This window comes from Zootoca vivipara, chromosome 7, assembly GCF_963506605.1.
Source record: "Zootoca vivipara chromosome 7, rZooViv1.1, whole genome shotgun sequence".
Lineage (NCBI taxonomy): Eukaryota > Metazoa > Chordata > Lepidosauria > Squamata > Lacertidae > Zootoca > Zootoca vivipara.
This window is the reverse complement of record NC_083282.1, coordinates 35,726,412-35,749,046: the sequence shown is the minus strand read 5'-3', so window position 1 is coordinate 35,749,046 and position 22,635 is coordinate 35,726,412. Positions and strand designations below refer to the sequence as shown.

At 41.1% G+C, this 22,635-nt stretch overlaps 1 protein-coding gene across 12 annotated transcripts in view; it reads left to right on the top strand.

Moving 5' to 3' along the window:
• PATJ (PATJ crumbs cell polarity complex component) overlaps window positions 1–22,635 on the top strand; it is a 159,642-nt gene that overhangs the window by 113,720 nt on the left and 23,287 nt on the right. For 8 of the 12 annotated variants that reach the window (XM_035122728.2, XM_035122725.2, XM_060276854.1 and 5 more), the window contains 5 exons: window positions 2,635–2,727; window positions 7,839–7,910; window positions 9,552–9,666; window positions 11,081–11,211; window positions 18,357–18,440. In XM_035122728.2, coding sequence (XP_034978619.2) covers window positions 2,635–2,727; window positions 7,839–7,910; window positions 9,552–9,666; window positions 11,081–11,211; window positions 18,357–18,440 — 495 coding nt within the window. The remainder of the gene's footprint in view (window positions 1–2,634; window positions 2,728–7,838; window positions 7,911–9,551; window positions 9,667–11,080; window positions 11,212–18,356; window positions 18,441–22,635) is intronic. The other 4 variants (XM_060276858.1, XM_060276860.1, XM_060276857.1 and 1 more) reach the window with 1 other exon arrangement.

Genomic DNA, 22,635 nt, shown 5'->3' with positions numbered 1-22,635 from the left:
TCAGCACAACCTCTTTATATGAAGTTCTGAGACAAATGGGCAGCAAATTGATACAGTATAGGTGTTGTGGACTCCAAACATCTACCTTGTCCTCTCACAGCTGCATTCTATAGAAGCTTCTCATAAACAATTGTCTTGTCCATCAATACCACCTGGGCATTGAGTCTAGGAACCAACACTCCAGAAAGGGCCAAAGCCTCCATAATATTGTGCCTTCAGAAACTGTTCCAGCAAGGCGGCCCAGCAAAATACTATGAGTGATGATATCAAAAGCTACAGAAAGGTTCAGGAGAACTCACAGGGTTGCACTCCCCCTGTGCATTCCCCTATGTAAGTTATCCATCAAGTTGACAGCCATATCTTTCCTAATTCAGTTGGAAGGCAGGCTAAAACAGATCCAAATAATAATCAGTTTTGTTCAAGACTGTCTGGAGTTACAAGGCTGCTACTCTCTGCAATACCTTTCTCAAAAATTGTAAATTAGTTGCCAGGCAAACACTTGAATCCAAACTCTATCCCAACTTCAAATTAGGGTCTAATTATCACTTTTAATGGATCATGCCATCCATTAAAACAGGAACCTTCTATCACTTGTTAGAGTCAACATGACATTGGAGATGGAGAAATATCAACAGTGTTATTCCCTTGCATGCCAGAGCATCAGGTAGAACTTTTCATCTTGTGCAGAACTGAGTGTGAATTTTCAAGGACAATGGAGAGTTTCACTTGTACTTATTCCTATCCAAATGTAACAACTATTGTCAACAACAGAACATTCTTCTCCTGGATTTAATGAATATTACCAATTCATGGATTCATGGAGTGGCTCCAGAGGTAGACCTTGCATATGTCTGTGGAAAATGCAGCTATTGCATGTGCCTACAAGCCCCCTGTCTCCAAATACTGTTGTGCCATCCACAGTACAATCTAAACAATCAGAAAGCCAGAAAAAAACCTATGTACATAGCAAATAACTCAAGAAAATGTGCCAAGCTACAAACTGCAGGTCATATTTCGACCTCTTGACACAACTACATCTGGTCTTATGCCAACTTCACATTTGAAGCTCATTGAGTTGTCTTTGGGAAAACCACCATTTTGGACAATGGCCAGTTTCTTCCAGCATCCATTGAAAACAAAGCAGTATCTGACTCACAGAGAAAGTAGGTTTCTACAGTCAGGAAACCCTGGGATTGCTGCCAAACTCATTTGGAAGCCGGACCAAAAAGATGCTGTATGTATATTGGTGAAATATCATAATATGGAATTCCAGAAGTTTAATAATGAACATCTATTATGTTGCCTTTTATTTTGACTTGCAAGCCCAATGATTGCATGTTTACTTTATAAATAAGAGAAAAGAGTTTCCTCCTTCACATTGGTCCATGCCCTCTTCAAATACCCTTGTTATCATTTTTATTATAGAGTTGATTTTCTATCATAACCCATGAGTAGTGCGTAAATTTCTGGATAATTACTGTTTCCCTGATTGTATTTTATTTTTTTGCTGCATTGATGTTCCCTGGTATTGAGTCAAATATTTCCTTCTATTATCCAGTTCTTCTGCTTTAGTTTCTTTGTGGTTTCTCACTCTATAGCATTTTTTTCCAACTTTGTGTGTCTTTTATACCCAAACAACATTATTCTGGTAATGACTTGGTGAAATACGTAACATTATGCAGTTGCATGGTTTAATCATGTTGCAGTACACCAACGTTTTTTTAAATGTTACTAAAGATGTGGGGTGTGCTGGCATCCTTTGTCCTGTGTGTGTACACAGTGAAGCAGACCAAAATTCACTGGGCTAACTCTAGAAAATCTGGCTTTGAAGGCTATGGATACTTTCCAGTTAATTTGAGTGGAAGATTTCATCTTCTGAAAACCTGTTATTTTTCATTTCTGTTATTTATAGGCTGCCTTTCAACCAAAATTGGTTCCCAGGGTAGTTTACAGAATTTTAAAAACTTACATATATTTAAAACCAACAGTAAAACTTCAGGCGGAAAACTGAACCATAACAGCCAGTTAACCACTGCTGTTTTATTAAGAGTTTGAGAGTGTACAGAGCGTGGCTCATTTGATGCATGTTCAGGATCTGGGATTTATTAAACTTCCCGGGAATATCAGCTTGCTTTCTTTCTTTCTTTCTTTCTTTCTTTCTTTCTTTCTTTCTTTCTTTCTTTCTTCCTCCCTTTTTCTTTTTCTTTCTCTCTTATTGAGACACATTTCTAACTGTCATGCTGGTGAACTAACATCTGAAAATGTACGTGTGTTCTCTGCAAAAGAGTCAGAAACCCAAATCCTCAGTGTTCTGTACCTTATTCTCTTCCTACTGCTGCTTTTTGGTTCCTAACCTCTATACAGCATGTTTTTTTGTGGGAAATGTGCCATCTAAGCCAAGGCTGGGATTGCAGTGAATTGACAGAAAACAAGAGTGATCTGAATGGTCGTATGTGGATATTTGTGTTTCCAGAGCCTTGTGGACTATAGCCCAGATGACCAGTTGAACACTGTTCATGAAAGCAAGGCTGATCTGTTGAGTCTCCCTCCAAAGAAATATATTCTGTAGTTTTATTGTTAAAATTTTAAGTGAAATTCACATTCCTAAATTGAAAAACAAAACTTTTTCACCAGGACCACAGTACCACCGAATCTGCAAGTGGTGAAGAAGATACCAGTTGGGAATTTCTTACAAAAAGCTCAACGGATGATGTGTACACTAAACTAGTAAGCATGCGCTGCAAGAAATATGCAAATTTCTTTACAGAGTCAAGGTTCCAGTAGGGAAAAAAGCTTGAAAAGGAAAGAGAAGCAGGAAATGACATTGGTGCAGTTTTGCACACTGTACAAACCAGCCCCAAACAGCAGGGAAACTATAATTGAATTTTGGCACCCTATATGTGTGTTAGAATTGAACCTTGGATTCTCATGTTGGGACGGGGCAAACAATCAAAACTATAATACTTTTGGTGAGTGTAAATTAGACAGAGAGGGTAAAATGATGTCAGGCTGACACAGAACCATGCATGGCATTGAAGACAATAGCTATTTAGAGATCTTGCTAAGTCCCTCTTTATTTCCACTCACCTGGATTTGCATTTTCAAGTGTATAACTAAGAGCTAAAAACTTGACGTTTGAAAAAGTCAGTGAATTGTGAGAGTCTCATCGTGATAAATTCTGTCTCAATTCTGAATTCAAATAATGAATTCTGCTCTTCTGAAACTCACATCATCTCAACCCCCACCACACACCCCTCTACTAATGAGATCTAGCATAAAGTTCCTAGTAGTGGTTTGATAGTGCCAGTGGAGAATGTTAGAGAAGAGAGAGAGGCCTGTTGACGGGCTCTTCTGCATGCCCAATGTGGTAACCTTGTGAGGCTTTCCTTCAGGTGCCTCTTCCAACTGAGGTGAAGTGGTTGGTGACCAGACTGAGAACCTCCTCAGTGGTGGCACCATATTTGTGGCATTCCCTGCCTGCCCAGAGAGGCCTTGCTGATGTCAGTATTGCTATCCTTTCATTGCTAGGCATTTGTGCACTCTCACGGTTTTTAATGTATTTATCTTTTTATTGTATTGTTGTTTATATTTTATTTATTCATTTTTTATCTCATTTTTGTGAACTGCCCTAGAAAATTTGCTGAAGAGTAAAATACAAACATTTCGAATAAATGAATTCATCCACCTGGCAGTCAGGAAGAGTGGCACACATCTGTTCTCGGGTAGTACTGAGAAAATACATTTTTACATGGATGCTTGAGTGCCTCAGCATGCCAATATATTTCAATTTCTATGTCAAAGCAAGTGAAGGCAACCCAATCATGCTAGCCATACAGTTATGGGTATTTTGTATTTATCATTTAAAAGAATAGTATAAAATTACTGAGATTTCAGGAAGCCTTTTTATGTCAGTGTTCTTTCATGTATTTATTACAGCTATCTATATCCCATATTTGAGGCTGCAAATCCTTTGACTGCTGCTTATAAGTAACACCAATGTGTATATTGAGAAGGGGAGGAGTGAGGAAAGAGCAGTATCACCATAGAGCAAATTATAAAGAGGATTCCTAGCAGGGCAGCTGCTGGTAGATAGCGTTGTAAAAGGAGGAAACAGTCCAGCTGCAACAGGAACGGGTTCCTGATATTAACTCTGGCTTGCCTCCCTTGCTTTTCTGGAATCCTTCCCACAGGGCAGTTGAAAGTAGATGGCTCTGTGGAGGAAGGTGCAATCCAGCGGGAACTGCAGCATGCATTTAATGTTGTTTTTGTCCCTCCCCACAGGCCAGTTTGTGCCAGTTGCCCACGTAGCTAGAGCAGCCTGTGGAGACTTCTTCACCTCTCTGCCAAGCTCTCTTCCCATTTGACAGATTTTGATCCAAAGGGTTTAAGGCCACCCTCGAGCAGGATATTGGTTGCTTGCACTGTGGCACACATTGTATGAGAAACTGATTGATGTGTCATTCTCTAAATACCTTGACGAGACTAAAATGAGAATAAGTTGTAGAGATCAAGCCATTTCAGCATACCCCTGCTTTTAATTTGTCACAAACCCTTTCTGAGACTAGTAATAGGTCACTGTTGCAAGTCTTCAGCTACCTTCTACATATTAAACTTTTCTGCAAATGGAAGCGGTTAAAGTACAGCAAAATGCTTTGGATTTATTTCCTCAACACATCAAATATCCTAATATTCAGTCTATAAAAGTACTCTTATAGAGCAGCTTACAATAAACAATAATTAGGCACAAAACAATTAAAATTATAGTGGCACAGCTGACCGTAGACTGGTAAAACTGGAATTAATCCAATGCCTGGGAGACTTTTGTGTTTTAAAAGCTTTACCTGGCACGAGAAAACGATATCAAGCTGCTCACCACTCTGGGGAAAAAATCAAAACCCAGGGTGAAAAGACCCTCCCTCTGGAATTGGGATGGAACGGATTTGGGGCTGAACACAGACAAGCAGAAACAGATCAGAAATATAATGATCCATCTATCCCTAGCAGCTATTAGAAAAGGTCCCTTGGCTTGGGGAACCTTATGGCCTTCCAGATGTTAGACTCTGACTCCTATCAGCCAAGTCACCATAGCCGATTATCAGGGCTGATGGAAGTTGCCAAAGGTTTCTCACCCTGGTCTGCAGCTACTCTAAGGCATCTGTTCTTGGGTCCTTTCAATTGCAAGCGATCACCTTCAAAAGGACCCTGAAATTGTACATGCAGAGATAAATGCAACTGCAGCTTTCATTCACAGTGTATATGATACTAGAAGAAATGCTGTGCTGTGTATTAAAAGTGACCCAAGAAAATGTTTTGTTACATTTTGAAGGGTATGCCTTTGATGCATTGCACTAGAGGCAGCTGGAAGGGTCTACCTTCCCAATAAGCAAGTGATTTTAAACCTTCTATGTTGACTTAACAGGGAAATAGCCTGAGTGACAGCTCCAGTGTGGTATTTAGATGTGTGCTCTTACTTTGCTTCACTATACATAGAGGGTATTCAAATGTTCTGTTCAGCAGGAGGCTTTTTCAACTTGATCACTATTAAAGCTGAAAGGTGGGTGTCCTTGAATCTGCCCTACTGTCAAGCATCAGCTGAAATTGATGGCTTTAAAGGAGAGATTCATACTAATATTTCCCGATATTTCTGTGACAAATAAAATACTGATGAGCACACAAATCCAGAGGGGTGTTTTTGTTTTTGTTTTTCAGCAGGATAATCTGTCTCTTTAAAATAAAATCATGTGTAATACAGTATTGGAGGACACAGCTGGCAATGTGTAGGAAACAAATGTTTGAAGGATGTTTTCCTCGTGGCATCTTTGCAGTATTTCAGCTCAACCATTCCTCATAATACTATACTGTACATCAATTTTTACCTCATCTGCTTTGTCCCACTGTTATATTTTGTAAAAGCAGGTGAAAAATTGATGCTTTCGTTGGTAGGACTTTTGTTTGTATAAGCATACTATATTCGAAGACTGGGAATTATGCTATGATGTCTCACGTTGTGCTTCAAAAATGGGTGCAATTTGCTTATTTTGTGTAATAAGAAATGCTTACTATACACAAGCTAGTACAAAATTACTAATCCTTGAATGTTGGAAGTCTACCTCAGCCTCCTTTAATGTCTGATATTTCACCAAACATTTTTTACAAGCTTATTTTCTGAACCATAAGGGATAAATAGGTGTTTCTATTATTATTCTGCAAAAGGTAATATCTTAGAATGCCAAAAACAAAATTCACATATTAAAGGTGTAACTGCAGAAGCACAGAATATATCACAAACATGGTTATCACATTTAATCCGACAAATTAATAATAATAATAATAATAATAATAATAATAATAATTTATTATTTATACTCCGCCCATCTGGCTGGGTTTCCCCAGCTACTCTGGGCGGCTTCCAACAGAAAAATTAGAATACACTAATTTATTAAAGATTAAAAGTTTCCCTAAACAGGGCTGCCTTCAGATGTCCTCTAAAAGTCTGGTAGTTGTTTTTCTTTTTGACATCTGGTGGGAGGGCGTTCCACAGGGCGGGTGTCACTACCGAGAAGGCCCTCTGACTTCTCGGTATAATCCTATATAATAAAGTCCAAGTGTCTCTGCGTCCAGTCCCTGTGTCCCTGGGTTTGCGCTACTGCGCATGTGCCCCACAGACACAGGGACGACGCAGAGACTGGATGCACACACATGCACGCGCCCCCCCTCTGCCTCCTGTTGTCCTGCGGTTGCCAACCACCGCTCCTGGCCGGACAGCGCCTCACTGCGCTTGTGCTAAAGCGCGAGGAGGAGGAGGCTGCTTTCTTTTCCTTTTTTCCTCCCCTACGCTCCTCCTACTATTAGCCATTGGCTAGTTCCAAACGGGGTTTACTGCAGGGGCAGGAGGGAGAAAGTGAGCAAACGGGCGCACTCCATAAGCAGCGGCGCTACTCCTACACGGGCCCCCGGCCGCGCTTCCACGCTACTCGGGTGCGCGGGCGCTGCTTCCCTTCCGCCAGCAGCACACATGGGAAGGGAGGAGTGGCCTTGGTATTTGGGCTCCCGAGGCGGAGCTTCTGCACTAACGGGGAAGGGAGGGAGAGCCAATGCATTGCAAAGAGGAGGAGGCTTTGGGTGGCGTGTGATGCGGGGATCATGAGCACCAGAATCAGGGCAGCGGGGAAACCCCTAGCCTCCAGATCAGGCCCCAAAGATGCCTCTACGAATGTCCCCGAGGTTGCTAGAGCAACAGGTCTGCTCTAGCACCCGTTATTTTAACGGGCTTCAAGATGCTAGTATAGTTATATATTTAGGTTTGAAGAAATAAAGTTAGCATTTTTTTTGCAGTTCATCTTTAAGCTGTGCATTCTTGTCCTTATTAAGCCATCTGCATTATAAGCATTTTGAGGTAGTTTTCCTACAGACACAGTGGCTATCTAGTTAGAATACTTGGCTGTGTTCCCAAAGAAGTAAACTGGATTTTGATTGGTCTTACACTAAATGACCATTTCTCAGTTTGGTCTGCTGTCTAAGAAAATGATGACAAGGTAGGCCTTCAGGGGGACTTAGATGTAGTAAGAGAGGTCTAATCTTAAATGAGCCACATGAAAAAGTAAGCAATATATTCCTAATTCTATGAGATACTAAACTTCACCTGAAGAGCATTTAACATGGACCAGTGAACTATGTGGTCTACATGTGCATTGAACTGTGAATTGAGTATTTCAGTTTGGGGCGATTTATTTCAGGGAATGATGGCTGTGATAAAATAGGTTACACTTGAAAGTGTGTATCTTTGCGCAGGTCTTTACTTTCAGATAAGCCTTTAATTTGGGGGTTGTTTTTGATAGGATGTCGGTGCCAAGCTTGACAAGCAGGTGATAGAGAACCAGCAAATAACAGCAGAGCAACCTACAGAAAATGTATGTATTATGCTCCAAATGGTTTCTTATTCATTTATTTTATCATTATTAACAATTTATTATTCTTATTATGTATATGTGAGTCTGGTTTAACATGTTTCTCAAGCTGATTTACGAACTTGAAAGAAAAAAATGACAGAGAGAAAAAAACAATGGAAGAGAAGGTTTAAAAAATTACAAACAAACACCTAAGGCAAATATATTTTTATCCATTTAGCTACAAGCCTCCATCTTATTAGGAATAAGACTATTATCCCTCAACCAACCTCTGCATCTAGACTTCAATCCAGGGCCTTCTCAGTCCTTCCTCATTCAGGTGTCAACAGAAAAATAGTGTTTGGTAACATCCATGTACTGATAACACCTCACTCCAATTTTCCTGTTGACAGCTCCCAATGACTTCATCTAGTTCTTAAATAGCACTGGAGACAATGCAGTGTTCCATGGCACCACATAGGTCAAAAGCCAGTGGGGCTGGTGAAATAGGCATCCAGTGCTGTTTTCTGGAGATAAGGTTGCAACTGTTGCAGAACCATGGCCCCAATTTCTCATAGATGGTCCAGGAAGATGCTATCCAAAGCTGGAATGAGGTTGAGTAGGAGCTTCAGCGTAGTGCTCCTTTCCATGTGACCAAGGCTGGTTCAATCCCAAATCTGGATTTGAAACCCGATTAAAATGTCCCCAAATAATGACTGCAATCCTCTTGAGTAGGACCTTGCCCCCAAAGGCCATATTTGCAGCTGGGCAGTAGTTGTTTGCTATTGAGTTCAGGGTGGGTTTTCCTTTCAGGAGTGTCCTTACTTAATGCTACCTTCAAGGAGGCAGGCGCACACACCCCAAATGCAAGACATTTATCACACCCTGGCTCCACCCATTCATGCCCCTTCCATCTAGCTTTAAAGAGCCATGAAAGGCAAGGGTGAAGAGGGCACATCCTTGGGAGCTTACTCTCAAGCACCTGGTCCATCAGGCTGCCAAACCCAAAGCTGATCCCACAAAGCACTGCTGACTCAGAGCTGCACGGCATCTAGCTCACTAGAGGTGAACAACTTCCTCCTCCAAGTGCCCAGCAAGCAAATCACAGAGGGTTTCTGAGTTGTCCTGGGCTCCATCACCAATATAAGTGTCAAAACTAAGAACCATCCTGACAAGCTCCATTGCAATTGGCTGAAAGACGCAGCAATAGAAGCCATGAAGTGGCCCCTCTTTGTTGCATTTACTTCCACGCAGTAGGTACAGTTGTGGGCTCTTGTAGCAGACCTCTTTTAGCTCAGAAAAAGTACGTCTTGATTTAGTTTATAATAGCAAGCTTTTAAATGACCTTGTAAAACAGCCAGAAATAATAATGGAAAACATGGAATTGTTGTAAAACACTGTCAAGATTTTACCAAAGTTCTTAAACCTTACGGTAAATAATGTTTCAGTAGTATGTTCTCTGACCAAAATTTTTGAAATCGCAGCATCAGAGGGTAAGTAGATTATTACTTCTAAAGTTGTTAAATGTTATTTTACACTCCCCATTTCTGATCTACTATCTAAAACATCTCTGTACTGTGGTTTGAACTGCTTGTTTGGGTTTCAGGAGGCTTAACAGTTCAATGTCTTTGATTTATCTCTCCCCCCCCCCTTTTTCCCTTCCAGTTTCGTAACCAATTAAAGCAATCAAAGTCTTCAACAGTAATCCCTATCAGTTTACACAAGATATCCTTGGCTCCATCACATTCTTATTCTCCAGAGACAGAGTTCACCAGCAGAAGTATGAACTTCTTTCTTCTATCTGAAGAATACCTTTCATTCAATACAAAGCTTTTTAGCATGATAATAGTGTTATAAGAATTTTGAGGTCATATATATATATATATATATAATAATTGTTCATAAAACATGTACATGAATGTACAGTACAGGCACATGTCTGAAGCAGCACAGGAAGACAGGCCTTTCTGACACCATTTTGACTCTCTCTCTGACCAGGTGTTCCTCTGCAAGGAAGAAGGGGGGTGGGGGGAACCTTCTCATTGTCTCAGGAATTAAAGTGATAATCCCTGGCATCCTGATACCTGGGTGCCAGACAAAAGGGTGTGATTAACTTGGCTGGGAAACAGGGAAATGTAAATATCTCTCTTTTTTGTTGATTAGGTTTTGGGGGCAGGGGGCAGGGTCCAGGATGCTCAGATTACTGCCACCAGACCTCCCCTTTCATGATGTACCTATGATGAATCTAGGGAGAGGGGTCTTGGGCTACACCCCTTCTGTGACATATGGATGATGCTTCTGGGGGGTGGGCTGAAACCAATTTCAAATTTCTTTTTAAGGGCAAGACATCTTTGTTTGGGGTTCCTTCCTTGTTCTCCTGCGTGAGAGGAAGGACCCTGTTGCAACAGCGAAAATAAAGGCTTTGCTTCTCAAACTTCTCTGGTTGGCCTCTGTTATATTCTCCAACCGATGGAGAACCCAATAAGGGAATAAAGGCAGATTTTTGCCCATATCAATAGCATGCAATGTTTTGTTTTGTTTTAATTTAAAAGTCTAGATTAACAGCTACAGTGCTGTTTACTTTTGCATGCAATTGCTTTAACGTATTTTTTCTTAAAATGTTTTCGTTACATGAAATGTTCTATCTACCACCTTACTCTGCTGCATGGAAAGACCAGGCATTGTTGTCCATGTCATGTGTATGCTACCCTTAGGCTCCCTCCTTCACTCAGGAGAATGATGCATGAGCAGTACAACTGCTGAGATAAGGACTCAGAAATCTCAGCCATGCTAACTCTGCAATCACCAAAATCCCATAATGTATTGATAAATAACAGAGGTTGCCACAGCTGAGAATTGTGAACTTCTGTCACACTGCTTGTAAACCAATTATTATGAGTGAAGAAACTTGTCAACAGCAGTGAAAAGCAAGATCTTGACTGCCCTTCGGGTAGCAGAAGATCCAGAAGAGGATCTGATGTTGTGTGAGTGTGAGTGAGCATGTGCGTGCAGCTAGATATAACAAGTGCCCTAGCTTATCAGAATGGTGTGTCACCTTCCCGAAAACGTTAACTTGAAAAGAATTTGGTGCAGGTGCACACCAAATTCTGACACTGAGTTTATCCCTGTGCAGCTTCTTTCTTTGTTTGGCAATTGTGCTTTTGTTGACCGGTACATTTTATCATTTGCTGCAGGTGGCTTCCCGCTTCCTCTGGTGGATCCAGCGACATGCCCAATAGTTCCTGGACAAGAAATGACTATAGAAATCTCCAAGGGGCGGTCAGGCCTTGGTCTCAGTATTGTAGGAGGAAAGGATACACCACTTGTAAGTTGTTTGGTGGTTTTGGAATACTGTTTCAAGTTTTCATGAATCTCAAAAGCTGCTCCATTTTTTACAATGAAGGAAAGAAATGTGGAAATTCCATAATACATGTTTGACCTGTATGCTTGGATGTTCCTTTAATCCAGGCACCCCCAAACTTTGGCCCTCCAGATGTTTTGGACTATAATTCCCATCATCCCTGACCACTGGTCCTGTTAGCTAGGGATCATGGGAGTTGTAGGCCAAAACATCTGGAGGGCCGCAGTTTGGGGATGCCTGCTTTAATCTCTCCAAAGGACACTGGTGGATACTAATATAGCCACAAATTTAATTAAAGCATGTCAGGGCCAATATGTATGAGTAGATGTGTGATCACCTTCTTATATTCTAAGCATTCTCTGTTGTGCTTGTCTTTAAAACACATGAAGCTGCTATTTTGTTTACACTATTGCTTATATATTTAGCTTATTTCCCACCTATTAAAAAAGGAATTCAATGTGACTTACAATAATAAAAAATGGTAATTTAGGTAGATACAGTAAGCCATTAATGAGCTATGCATTATGAGTAATGCATAGATCACTCCAACTTAGCTTTCGCTTGTTCACAAATCTTTGACTTTACACCCGAACTAATTCAATTTTGGTTGGTTTTGCTCCAAACAAGCATTTTAGTTGGTAAGTCAAGAATAGACCTTATGTTCAGTAAATGGTTTCTTTGAAGCAAAGCAAAACAGAGTTGTATTACAAATATAGAATTAGCAGAAATTTCAGTGTGAAAAGTTATATAAAAGGAAGAATACACTCCATTTGATTTGGGCCTTTCAGCCTGGCTACCTAGCACAGAATATGGCTAGGAAAGCAACAGCTATACAGTAATTAAAATGTATATGAGAGAAAGCAGCATTCAATATACCAAATCACATAACCTCATTTCCTTGCCATCCTCTTCATAAGAGCATTAGAAGATTGCTGCTGGATCAGACCAAAGTCCCAGAGGCTAGCGTCCTGTTTCCTGCACTGGCCAGCCACATGCTTATGGAAAGCCCACCCAAAAAAAGAGATGAGGGCAATAACTCTTTCCTGCAGTGATTCACTAGCAAATGGTGTTCAGAGTCATGCTGCCTCTGATCTTGGGAGATACAGTAGTACCGTATATAGCTATCATGAGTATTCGCCTTTGACAGCCTTATCCTCTATGAATTTGTCTAATCCCCTCTTAAAGCTATCTAAGTTGTGCATGAATTCCCTTAACGCAGCATAGCTTAACGTTACTGTACACACTATGCACCTTGCTTGATCTGCATTGCATATTTGATGCTTCCTTTTTGTGATGAATGCCGAGTAGCAGACACGTGCGCTTAGATTTTAGAGTTAAAAGATAGGGGCAGAAGACTAAATATAATAGCCTTTTGCACCAAAGATAAGCTTTTGAAAGCGTGAACTTCAATATCAGTGTGAAAATTGCATAATATCACTGGAGGTGTAAAAACATACGTACCGGTAGGTTCTTATTAGAAATCTGTGACAACTGTTCCCATGGATTAACAGATTTCTTCATTGAAAAACCACTTATTGTCAAAATGCAGGTTGAGAGTTTCCATCTTTGGATGATATTACTTGGGTTTTGTTGGGCTTTTTACAAAATTATCATGTTTTGTACAGGAGAAATGAAATTCCTACCAGCTTCCTGTCTGCTGCCTCCTTGCTCTCCACAGGCATGTCTCAAAAGACTGGAAAAATATGGTTCATATTTTTTGCACATGTCATAAAACTACAGTTTAGCAATTTTCATCCTTTTGAGACCAGGGGCCCACCTTCAGTCCAAGCAAGCATTTGGGCACGAACTTCTTATTTTTTAAAAAAATCATTCATTTGTATGATAGGAATGCTGTAGCTACGAGCCATCTTAGGTCAGGCTGCAACCTGGTATTGGGTCCTGATTCACCTGCTGAAGACTAAAGTATAGTTTGTACAACAGTGAATCTACACTGCTATCATTAGGCTGTAGGACTGGATCTTTGTTGTTGTTTAGTTGTTTAGTCGTGTCTGACTCTTCGTGACCCCATGGACCATAGCACGCCAGGCACTCCTGTCTTGCACTGCCTCCCGCAGTTTGGTCAAACTCATGTTCGTAGCTTCGAGAACACTGTCCAACCATCTTGTCCTCTGTCGTCCCCTTCTCCTGGTGCCCTCAATCTTTCCCAACATCAGGGTCTTTTCCAATGATTCTTCTCTTCTCATGAGGTGGCCAAAGTATTGGAGCCTCAGCTTCACGATCTGTCCTTCCAGGGAGCACTCAGGGCTGATTTCCTTAAGAATGGATAGGTTTGATCTTCTTGCAGTCCATGGGACTCTCAAGAGTCTCCTCCAGCACCATAATTCAAAAGCATCAATTCTTTGGCGATCAGCCTTCTTTATGGTCCAGCTCTCACTTCCATACATCACTAATGGGAAAACCATAGCTTTAACTATACGGACCTTTGTTGGCAAGGTGATGTCTCTGCTTTTTAAGATGCTGTCTAGGTTTGTCATTGCTTTTCTCCCAAGAAGCAGGCGTCTTTTAATTTCGTGACTGCTGTCACCATCTGCAGTGATCAAGGAGCCCAAGAAAGTAAAATCTCTCACTGCCTCCATTTCTTCCCCTTCTATTTGCCAGGAGGTGATGGGACCAGTGGCCATGATCTTGGTTTTTTTGATGTTGAGCTTCAGACCATATTTTGCGCTCTCCTCTTTCACCCTCATTAAAAGGTTCTTTAATTCCTCCTCACTTTCTGCCATCAAGGTTGTGTCATCTGCATATCTGAGGTTGTTGACTTTCCTTTCGCTTCCAGGCATATCCGCAACTGAGCGTCCTTTCGGCTTTGGCCCAGCCGCTTCATCAGCTCTGAATCTACTTGTACTTGTCCTCCGCTCTTCCTCAGTAGCATGTTGGACGCCTTCCGACCTGAGGGGCTCATCTTCCAGCGTCATAACTTTTATATGCCTGTTGTCTTTGTCCATGGAGTTTTCTTGGCAGGGATACTGGAGTGGCTTGCCAGTTCCTTCTCCAGGTGGATCAAAACTCTCCACTATGACCTGTCCATCTTGGGTGGCCCTGCATGGCATAGCTCATAGCTTCTCTGAGTTATTCAAGCCCCTTCGCCACGACAAGGCATTGATCCATGAAGGGGGGACTGGATCTTATGACCTTCATATAGCTAGGGGGGGGGGTCTGAAAAGCTGATTGTAAGAGAAATCCTTCTCCTGCTTTGTGGCCATTCCGGCTGCATTTTTCACTATTCTTGTGAAATTATACAGTTATGGGAGCATGCTTAAGAAAATTTAAACTGCTTTTTTATTTCAGTAAGTGCATTAGCAATTTGACCACACAACTCCTTCCTGTATGCAGCCTTAAGCATTTTTTTCATTCAGCAGTAATTTGTACTACGAACGAATCCAGTGTTCTGAAATGCATGATCACTCATGCCATAGAAACAAACCAGAAGTTTGACATGAGACCTTGACTTTTTGCTACAGCAGAGTGGTTGTCAATACTGTTAGTGGGACTGCAAAGGGGGGAGCTTCAAAAAAACAACAACCCCATCCTTATCTTTATCACAATACTTGCTTTCAGGCAAGGATATTAATATTTTCCTTCTCCATGTCTTTCTCACTTCATGTTACCTTGCCCTGAGTGATGTAGTGCTATTTCACTTTAAATGTTTTTTAAAAACTGAGCACATTCTGTGACCTCCTGCTGACTGCTCTTCCTGTGGTGAATAACTTTATACAGAAAGCAAGTTCCATGTTACTGAATAAATGAAACCTGTTCATTTTCATTAGAATTAGCCACTGAAAGCCACTCTGGAGCATTATGTTGTGTAGATTTTACTGTTACTATCACATGCTTATGTGCTTAAGGCAAGGCTCAGTAAAAAACATGCTAATACATAGTTATTTATAAATCACTATTTCATTGAAAAGATCAAAGCAGATAACAAAAATACATAAACCCATACAGTAAAAACCATATAAAGTGGTTAAAACAGACATCAATTAGCTATTGTGGAAAGATTAGTTCTTAATTGCTTGCGTAGCACTAGCAGTGGCTGGGGCAACCCGGTTAGATAGGCAGCAAATAATAATAATAATAATAATAATAATAATAATAATAATAATAATGGCAGCAGCAGGATAGAAAAGTTGTCAGCTGGCCTTTAAAAGTTGAAACAGAAGCTACCTGCTGAATATTTCTTGTTAAAGCTTTCCACTGGTAGAGCCAATTTCCATTGGGAGAGCCATTATATCCTAGTTATAAAGGCTTTGTTTCTTGTTGTTGTCAAATGAGCCTTTCCAACTCAGGGAGTAACCAACAGTGGTCCTGCAGATTATCTCCATAATCAAACTATAATGGTTCAGGTGATGTAATATAAATAAATGCAAGGACCATGAACCTGTCTCAGTAGTAGATGAGCAGCCAGTGCAACTTCCAAGCCAGACCCATGGGCAGCCCCACATAGAACGCAATACAGTAATCCAGTCTTGAGGTTATCACTGCATGGACACGTGGGCAGTGTAGGAATGGCTTTAGCTGGTGAATGAGGCAAAGCTGGTAAAAGTCGATCCTAGTCACAGAGGACATTTGGACCTCTAGTCACAAAGATGTAACTAGGAGTATCCCAAAGCTGCACACCTGCTCCTTCAGAAGGAGTGCAACCCCATCCAGAACAGGTACCTTGTATAGTTCCCAAACATGGGAACCACCCAAAGAGCCTCCTTCTTCAAGCATAGTTTATCAGCCCTCATCCAGTCCACTGCATTCAGACGCCAATCCAGAGCTTTCACACCCTCTCCTGATTCCGATGTTATGGAGAAGTAGAGCTATGCGGCACCAGCATCCTGCTTGTCAAGAATCTTTTTTTCTACCTGTAGTACAAAGGATGGGACACGGACAGTACTCTCAATTTATGACCTTATAGGCACTCCCTAGTCTTAGAAGCAGTGCTGCTGTTGTTGATGCAAGCTAGAACGATGTTGACCTTGTCATGACACAGCATGCTTTTGATTGATGCTCAGTTCTTTGCTCATTATAACCCCTAAATCAACGTCAGAAATGTGGCTCCTAGACATTTATTCCTATTTTATACTTCTCCCTGCATTTCTTCCCATATTCTTTCTTCCTGCCGAATTTAACCTTCTGTTGCTATCTGCACTGCTCTCTGGTTTTTAAATACAATTTTTGAATTCTTAGCTTATCCTCCAGAGTGTATGCACCCTTCTCAATTTCATATGGCTGGTTGTTAAAACTGATAGCTTGGGAGTATTCCGTGGGAGTATGTGGCATTCCATTTCAAAACAAATGGCATTGCTGGTGAAATGATAAAAAATATGCTGTTTGAAGTGTTCCCTCCCCCTTGTGGGGTGGGGGGTGTCTACTCCTGACAATAAGTGTATATCACTGAAACATTCCCTAAAGCAACATCTGCTGCTGCGTATATTTTCCAGCCTTGGTAATAAAGTTAATATATTTTTCAAATTCATTTCTTGTTGTGGATTTAACTTGCAGCCACTCTGTACAAGGCTGAACACCCCTGTGAAGGCCTTAAAACAGCCATTACTCATAACACCGTGGGTTTAAATTATGTAAGTTTATATTAAATTATAAAAGTTAAGCATGCAGGACTGAAAATGCAAGTTGGCTTAGGGTTCAGATTTCACTAATGCCTATCTGTGTATAATATGGTGGAAGTATTGCACAGAATAATTAGCCAAATTATGGCTAATGTTAGCCAAAATGTGGATTCTAGCACTGGAAAGAGGGGGGGGGACCCTTTTACCTTAGCGCTGTGGCAGATATAATGCTGTAATAAAAATACACAAGCATATTAAAAATATATATAGTTAGAGTAAAAATGTCTGGTCATTGGTGCTGCCAAAATGCTCAGAAAAACCAAAACATATTTGTCTGGTGTTGAAATGCTGACAAAGTTGGTGTCAGGCGGGCCTCTCTGGGGAGAGCATTCCATAGACAAGGAACTACTTCAGGGGAGAAATGTTATTTCATTGTCACCCACTGGATCTCCTTTGGAGGTGGTGCACAGAGAAGAGCCTCAGAGGTCTGAAATAATGAGCTCCTAAGGTCTGAAATAAGGGACCCAGGTGGCGCTGTGGTTAAACCACTGAGCCTAGGGCTTGCTGATCAGAAGGTCGGCGGTTCGAATCCCTGTGACGGGGTGAGCTCCCGTTGCTTGGTCCCAGCTCCTGCCAACCTAGCAGTTCGAAAGCACGTCAAAATGCAAGTAGATAAATAGAAACCGCTACAGCGGGAAGGTAAACGGCGTTTCCATGTGCTGCTCTGGTTTGCCAGAAACGGCTTTGTCATGCTGGCCACATGACCTGGAAGCTATACGCCGGCTCCCTCGGCCAATAATGCGAGATGAGCGCGCAACCCCAGAGTCGGTCACGACTGGACCTAATGGTCAGGGGTCCCTTTACCTTTACCTTTAAGGTCTGAAATAATGCCAAAACCAGCACTGCAAATTGGACCAGAAACAAATTGGCAACCAGTGCTGCTAATCATAGTACACACCAGGCATCCCCAAACTGCGGCCCTCCAGATGTTTTGGCCTACAACTCCCATGATCCCTAGCTAGCAGGACCAGTGGTCAGGGGTGATGGGAATTGTAGTCCAAAACATCTGGAGGGCCGAAGTTTGGGGATGCCTGGTACACACCTTGAGGCTGTAGAACTGCATGTTCCATTCAAAGTGAATTTCATCCTCTATCAACGATATTAACCCTGATCAGGTTTTTGACATTGTTAACCGAGGGGAACCTACAGATCAGGTTTTCCCCTTAATAAATACGTGAAAGCGTGGTATGAAGCTGGTTAAAGTTGTCCACCATGTGGTTAAAGTGGGGAAATGTGCGCCTCTGTGAGTGATCTTGCAACACACTCAGTATTTTGCAATACTGTAATGGTAAAGAGATCATTAGTGTAATATATGTGGCTGGGGCAATTCAGTCAGATGGGTGGGGTACAAGAAAATGATGGTGATTGATAGGAAAGGTCACAGTATTTTCCATGTCAGTTCTGCATTCTGGACTGTAGTCTTGGAGCTTACTTTTAATGTATAAGTATTGATACTGAGATTATGTGTTCCGTTAGGATGCCATTGTAATACATGAAGTGTATGAAGAAGGGGCAGCGGCTAGAGATGGCCGACTTTGGGCTGGTGATCAAATCCTTGAGGTAAGATTCATTATTTAGCTCTTCAAATATTTCTATGTTCCAAACAAAACCAATATTTTAAGAGGGGAAACCATGCATTGTATAAGAAACATGGCTGAAATAATCGACTTATTCCTCTAAATAATAATACTGTAGATAATGTGGATTTGATCTACTTCTGCATCTACTTAAAATGTTAAGATACATATGCATCTATTGATCGGATTTCTTTAACATTTTGTATTTTAAAAAATACATATGTATATTTATCACATCACAAATATATAAAATAAAGGCTAAAACATATGAATGCAGATTATGAACATGTTGTAAACATAAATACTAACTATTAGAGAAGAAATGCATACAAACTTTCATTTAGCGATATTCATTGCCAAACAACTTTTTCCTTTTCATCAGATATGCAACACCATTTCCGTGTTCGATTAAAAAATTTAGACAGTAGGCATTAGTGTCACGGGATGATAAATGTTATATCACTTATCACCATATGTTTCAAAATTATTTCTATTTACCATCTTTATTTTTGATGAGCTGTCAGTTTAACTTTATTTACCCAGCCCATTTTGATTAAAGTACCGTATTTCAAATTATTTCTGAACCCTTAATATCTTGTATCTATTAACTGAAAGCAGAAGCTGTTTTTATCTTCTGACTGTAACTTATATTCCTATCAACTGAGGCTGTGTTTTTACAAGCCACTTTATGAAAGTTACTGGTTCTTCATGTGTCTTGTATTTTGATGTCAGGTAAGGAAGGGTTAAGAAAAAAGTTGGCGTTTAATTGTAGCTTAGAAAAGAAGTCAATTCATGGTGGTTGCAGACTGAATAGAAGTACCTCACAGTCAAGTCAACAGAAATTCCCAGTACACCTATTAGGGCTTCCATGTAAGGAGGTTAGGAAAACATTGAGGACTGCATGGGAATTACTCTTAACAGCTCTTTCACCGAATGTTTCTTGTTTTGGCTGCTATTCTTAAATAACAGCTGTGTATCGCAGTAATGTGTCATTAATAGCAGAATGGACATATCAACCAATATTGTTAATGGACCATACAGGAAACATGCTTGCAGACCCAGGCGCAAAAAACATGTGCATGTGGTGTGGCGCAGGGCCAGTCAAGGGTAGAAATAAGACATAGGACATCATTACTGAATTGAAACTGGCCACAACTTGTATTAATTACAGGTGTAAGTAGGCTTTGGCAAAGGCACTGGGTATATATTGGGTATCAACCAACCCTCCTACTGGTTGATAAAAAGAAAAACCTGGATTGAGAGTCACCCTATGCCATACATCAAATTAGGGTGAACCCATCAGGGCCATCACCTGGAAGGTTGCTATGGTCCATCAGTGGCCATGTGGGCTCCTGGGCAGAAGCACCTTTCCCCAGATCGCTTTAGTGGGGTATACAATAAGCTAATGATCCAACCCAATGACTTAGCTGCCCAAAGTTGTGATGATTGCTCTGAGGTAGGCATACCCATACCCTGGCCAATTGGTCTGCAGGAACAAAATTATTCCCTGGTCCCAAACACAGAGATTGATTATTCCATAGCAAGGTTCCCCCCACTGACCTGCTCACTCAAATTTGGGTAGGACTAATCAGAAACAGGGCAGGTGGGTGCAAAATCCTGCAATAATCTGAGCAGGGAGGCCTATAACTTACAGTGGTACCTCAACTGTTGAACGTAATCCATTCCGGAAGACCATTCGACTTCTGAAACGTTCAATAACTGAGACGCAAAGGGTGGTTGACAAAGTCAATGCAGAAAAAAGAAAAACACACAGCAGAAGCTGTTTGACTTCCAGGGCGCGTTTGAAAATGGAAGCAATTACTTCTGGTTTTCGGCGTTCGAAAACCAAAACATTCGGCTTCCAAGACACTTGAAAACAGAGGTACCACTGTATAATGAATAGGCAAACCTGAGTGAAGCCAGAACTGCTGCCGCAAGCACACCCCTCAGCTCACTATGATTGGCCCATTTAAATGGGTGCACCAAGCGATGTGGCCCCGCGGGGAGGCTCTGGCACCCCCCAATGGCCACATTGTGCAGAATTTGGCCCCAAGACTGGGCCGTGTCAGACCACAAACCGCCACTCCCCTGGAGTCTCAGGTATGTGCCCATTGCTTGCCCTGGTGCTTGGTACAGTTTGTGGGCATTAGAACTCATCTAAGAATTCAGTGTACAGCACTACATCCATTTAAGTTTTATTGATTTGCCTTGTCAGAGCCAGGCATATGAGCATGGAAGTCTGTATGCATGTGAACACGCACACACGTACATGATGTACATACACACCCATGCCTCATCCCATACTTTCTGGTTATAGTACTTGTAGGTAGCATGTCTTTTTATTTTTCTCTGAATTCACAAGGTGTGTGTGTATGTGCATATTTCTTTTCACAGTGCATGTTGGCATTGAGATTTTGCAGGTTGTCAGGTGTATGTCTAATTGCTGCAGTCCACACATACGAAAATATTCAGCCAACACTGGCCTTCCAGCTCTCTATACTGCAGAGAGCAAGATCAGCGCAGACTGAGCAGGCTTTGTGGCTCATTTTATGATGAAGGCTAAAGTATGGGTTATCTGGTATCTGTTGCATATTCTCCACTGTTTCCAAGAGAAATCATGTAATCAGTGGCATTGCAGTCCTGGGATGAAAACAGGGGATGAGACACCTGGATAATAACTGGCAACATTTCAAGGTGAAATCAAGTGCTATTCATCTAAAGCAGACGCCCCCAAACTGCGGCCCTCCAAATGTTTTGGCCTACAATTCCCATGATCCCTAGCTAACAGGACCAGTGGTCGGGGAAGATGGGAATTGTAGTCCAAAACATCTGGAGGGCCGGAGTTTGGGGATGCCTGATCTAAAGGAAGCCAACATCCATGTGCCTTATAAAAATAAGGTTCTTAATTTTGCCTGGTGGGCAAGAGGTTGGTGACCAGTAGGCCAAAATCTGTTTGGAAAGATTTATTTTAAATGCATCAGCAGAAAACCGGTGAATGCATTTTGGTTTATAAAAAGTATAAGCATAATAGTATCAAGGGCACATTATACATGAATGAAAGGAAAATACTATTACTGTACATACAAAACGAAGTTAACAATATGCAAGATTAGAGTTGTCTAGAATTAAACCATTGCGGAGGACTGCGGTGCCCCACCAAGACTCCACTAGTTAAAGTTTACTGCCTAATCTCATCTATCCTAATTACATGAACTTTGAGTTTAAGAGAAGAACATAGCTACCAGTCCAGAGTGAAATTCCGGGAGTCAGGCTCCTGTGGGCTTTGATGCATGTTACTAGAGATCACTTTGGTGTCCAGGGAAATGCAAACAGAAAATAAGTTCAGATAAAAACTAAAGAAAATGTTTAAAAATAAAATAGTGATCCTGACTGTTCATTAAACTGAAATGTTTTAACTGTAGCATTAGTTTTAAGAGCAATTTAAAGTTGCAGCGGTGGTCTGGTGTGCCATCTATTGGAATCTAGAAAAATTATTCTCTTATGATTCAAATTATCGAATTGCCTAAATCTTAACAGAAAAAGAACACTGGTTACAAATTAATGGCTAAAGAGCTACTGGTATATAAGTTCTTACATGTTTACAAAAATGAAGAGTCTTAGCCCTCCAAATCGCAAGCAGATATTAAGTCTACATCCTTCTGCTTTTGTGGCTAGTGTACAGAATAATGGGAAATTGCATTTTCAAGATGGTCTCAGAATGGTATGTGGACTTTCTAAGGCATCAGCTAGGGTTAAATAGACCAGTCTATTTCTGTCCAGTTTCAGTTTTGCTGGCACAGAATCATTGGTCCATTCTGTCCAATTGTGTTGATTTTTTAAAAGAATACACAGAAAGTCTACATTTAAATTGTATCCATTTTATATGCACTTTCTATGTAAAATACACTTTTCCCAATACATTCTCCCCATGAAATAACCATTTTTGTGAACATTCTTTGCACACTGAAACCACATCACAATCTAGAGAAGTGCACAATCTAACTGGAAGTTGTGTTCTGATCAATGACCAAGTTTGGGAATGTTTGAATGGGCCAGTCCACTGTGAAAAGTGGACCAATCAAAACCATCTTCCATCCCTATGACCATTTTTTAAAGCAGGAAAACCATTGTTGCTTCAATTTATTACCCACCCTGGGACCTTAGGATGAAGGGTGGGT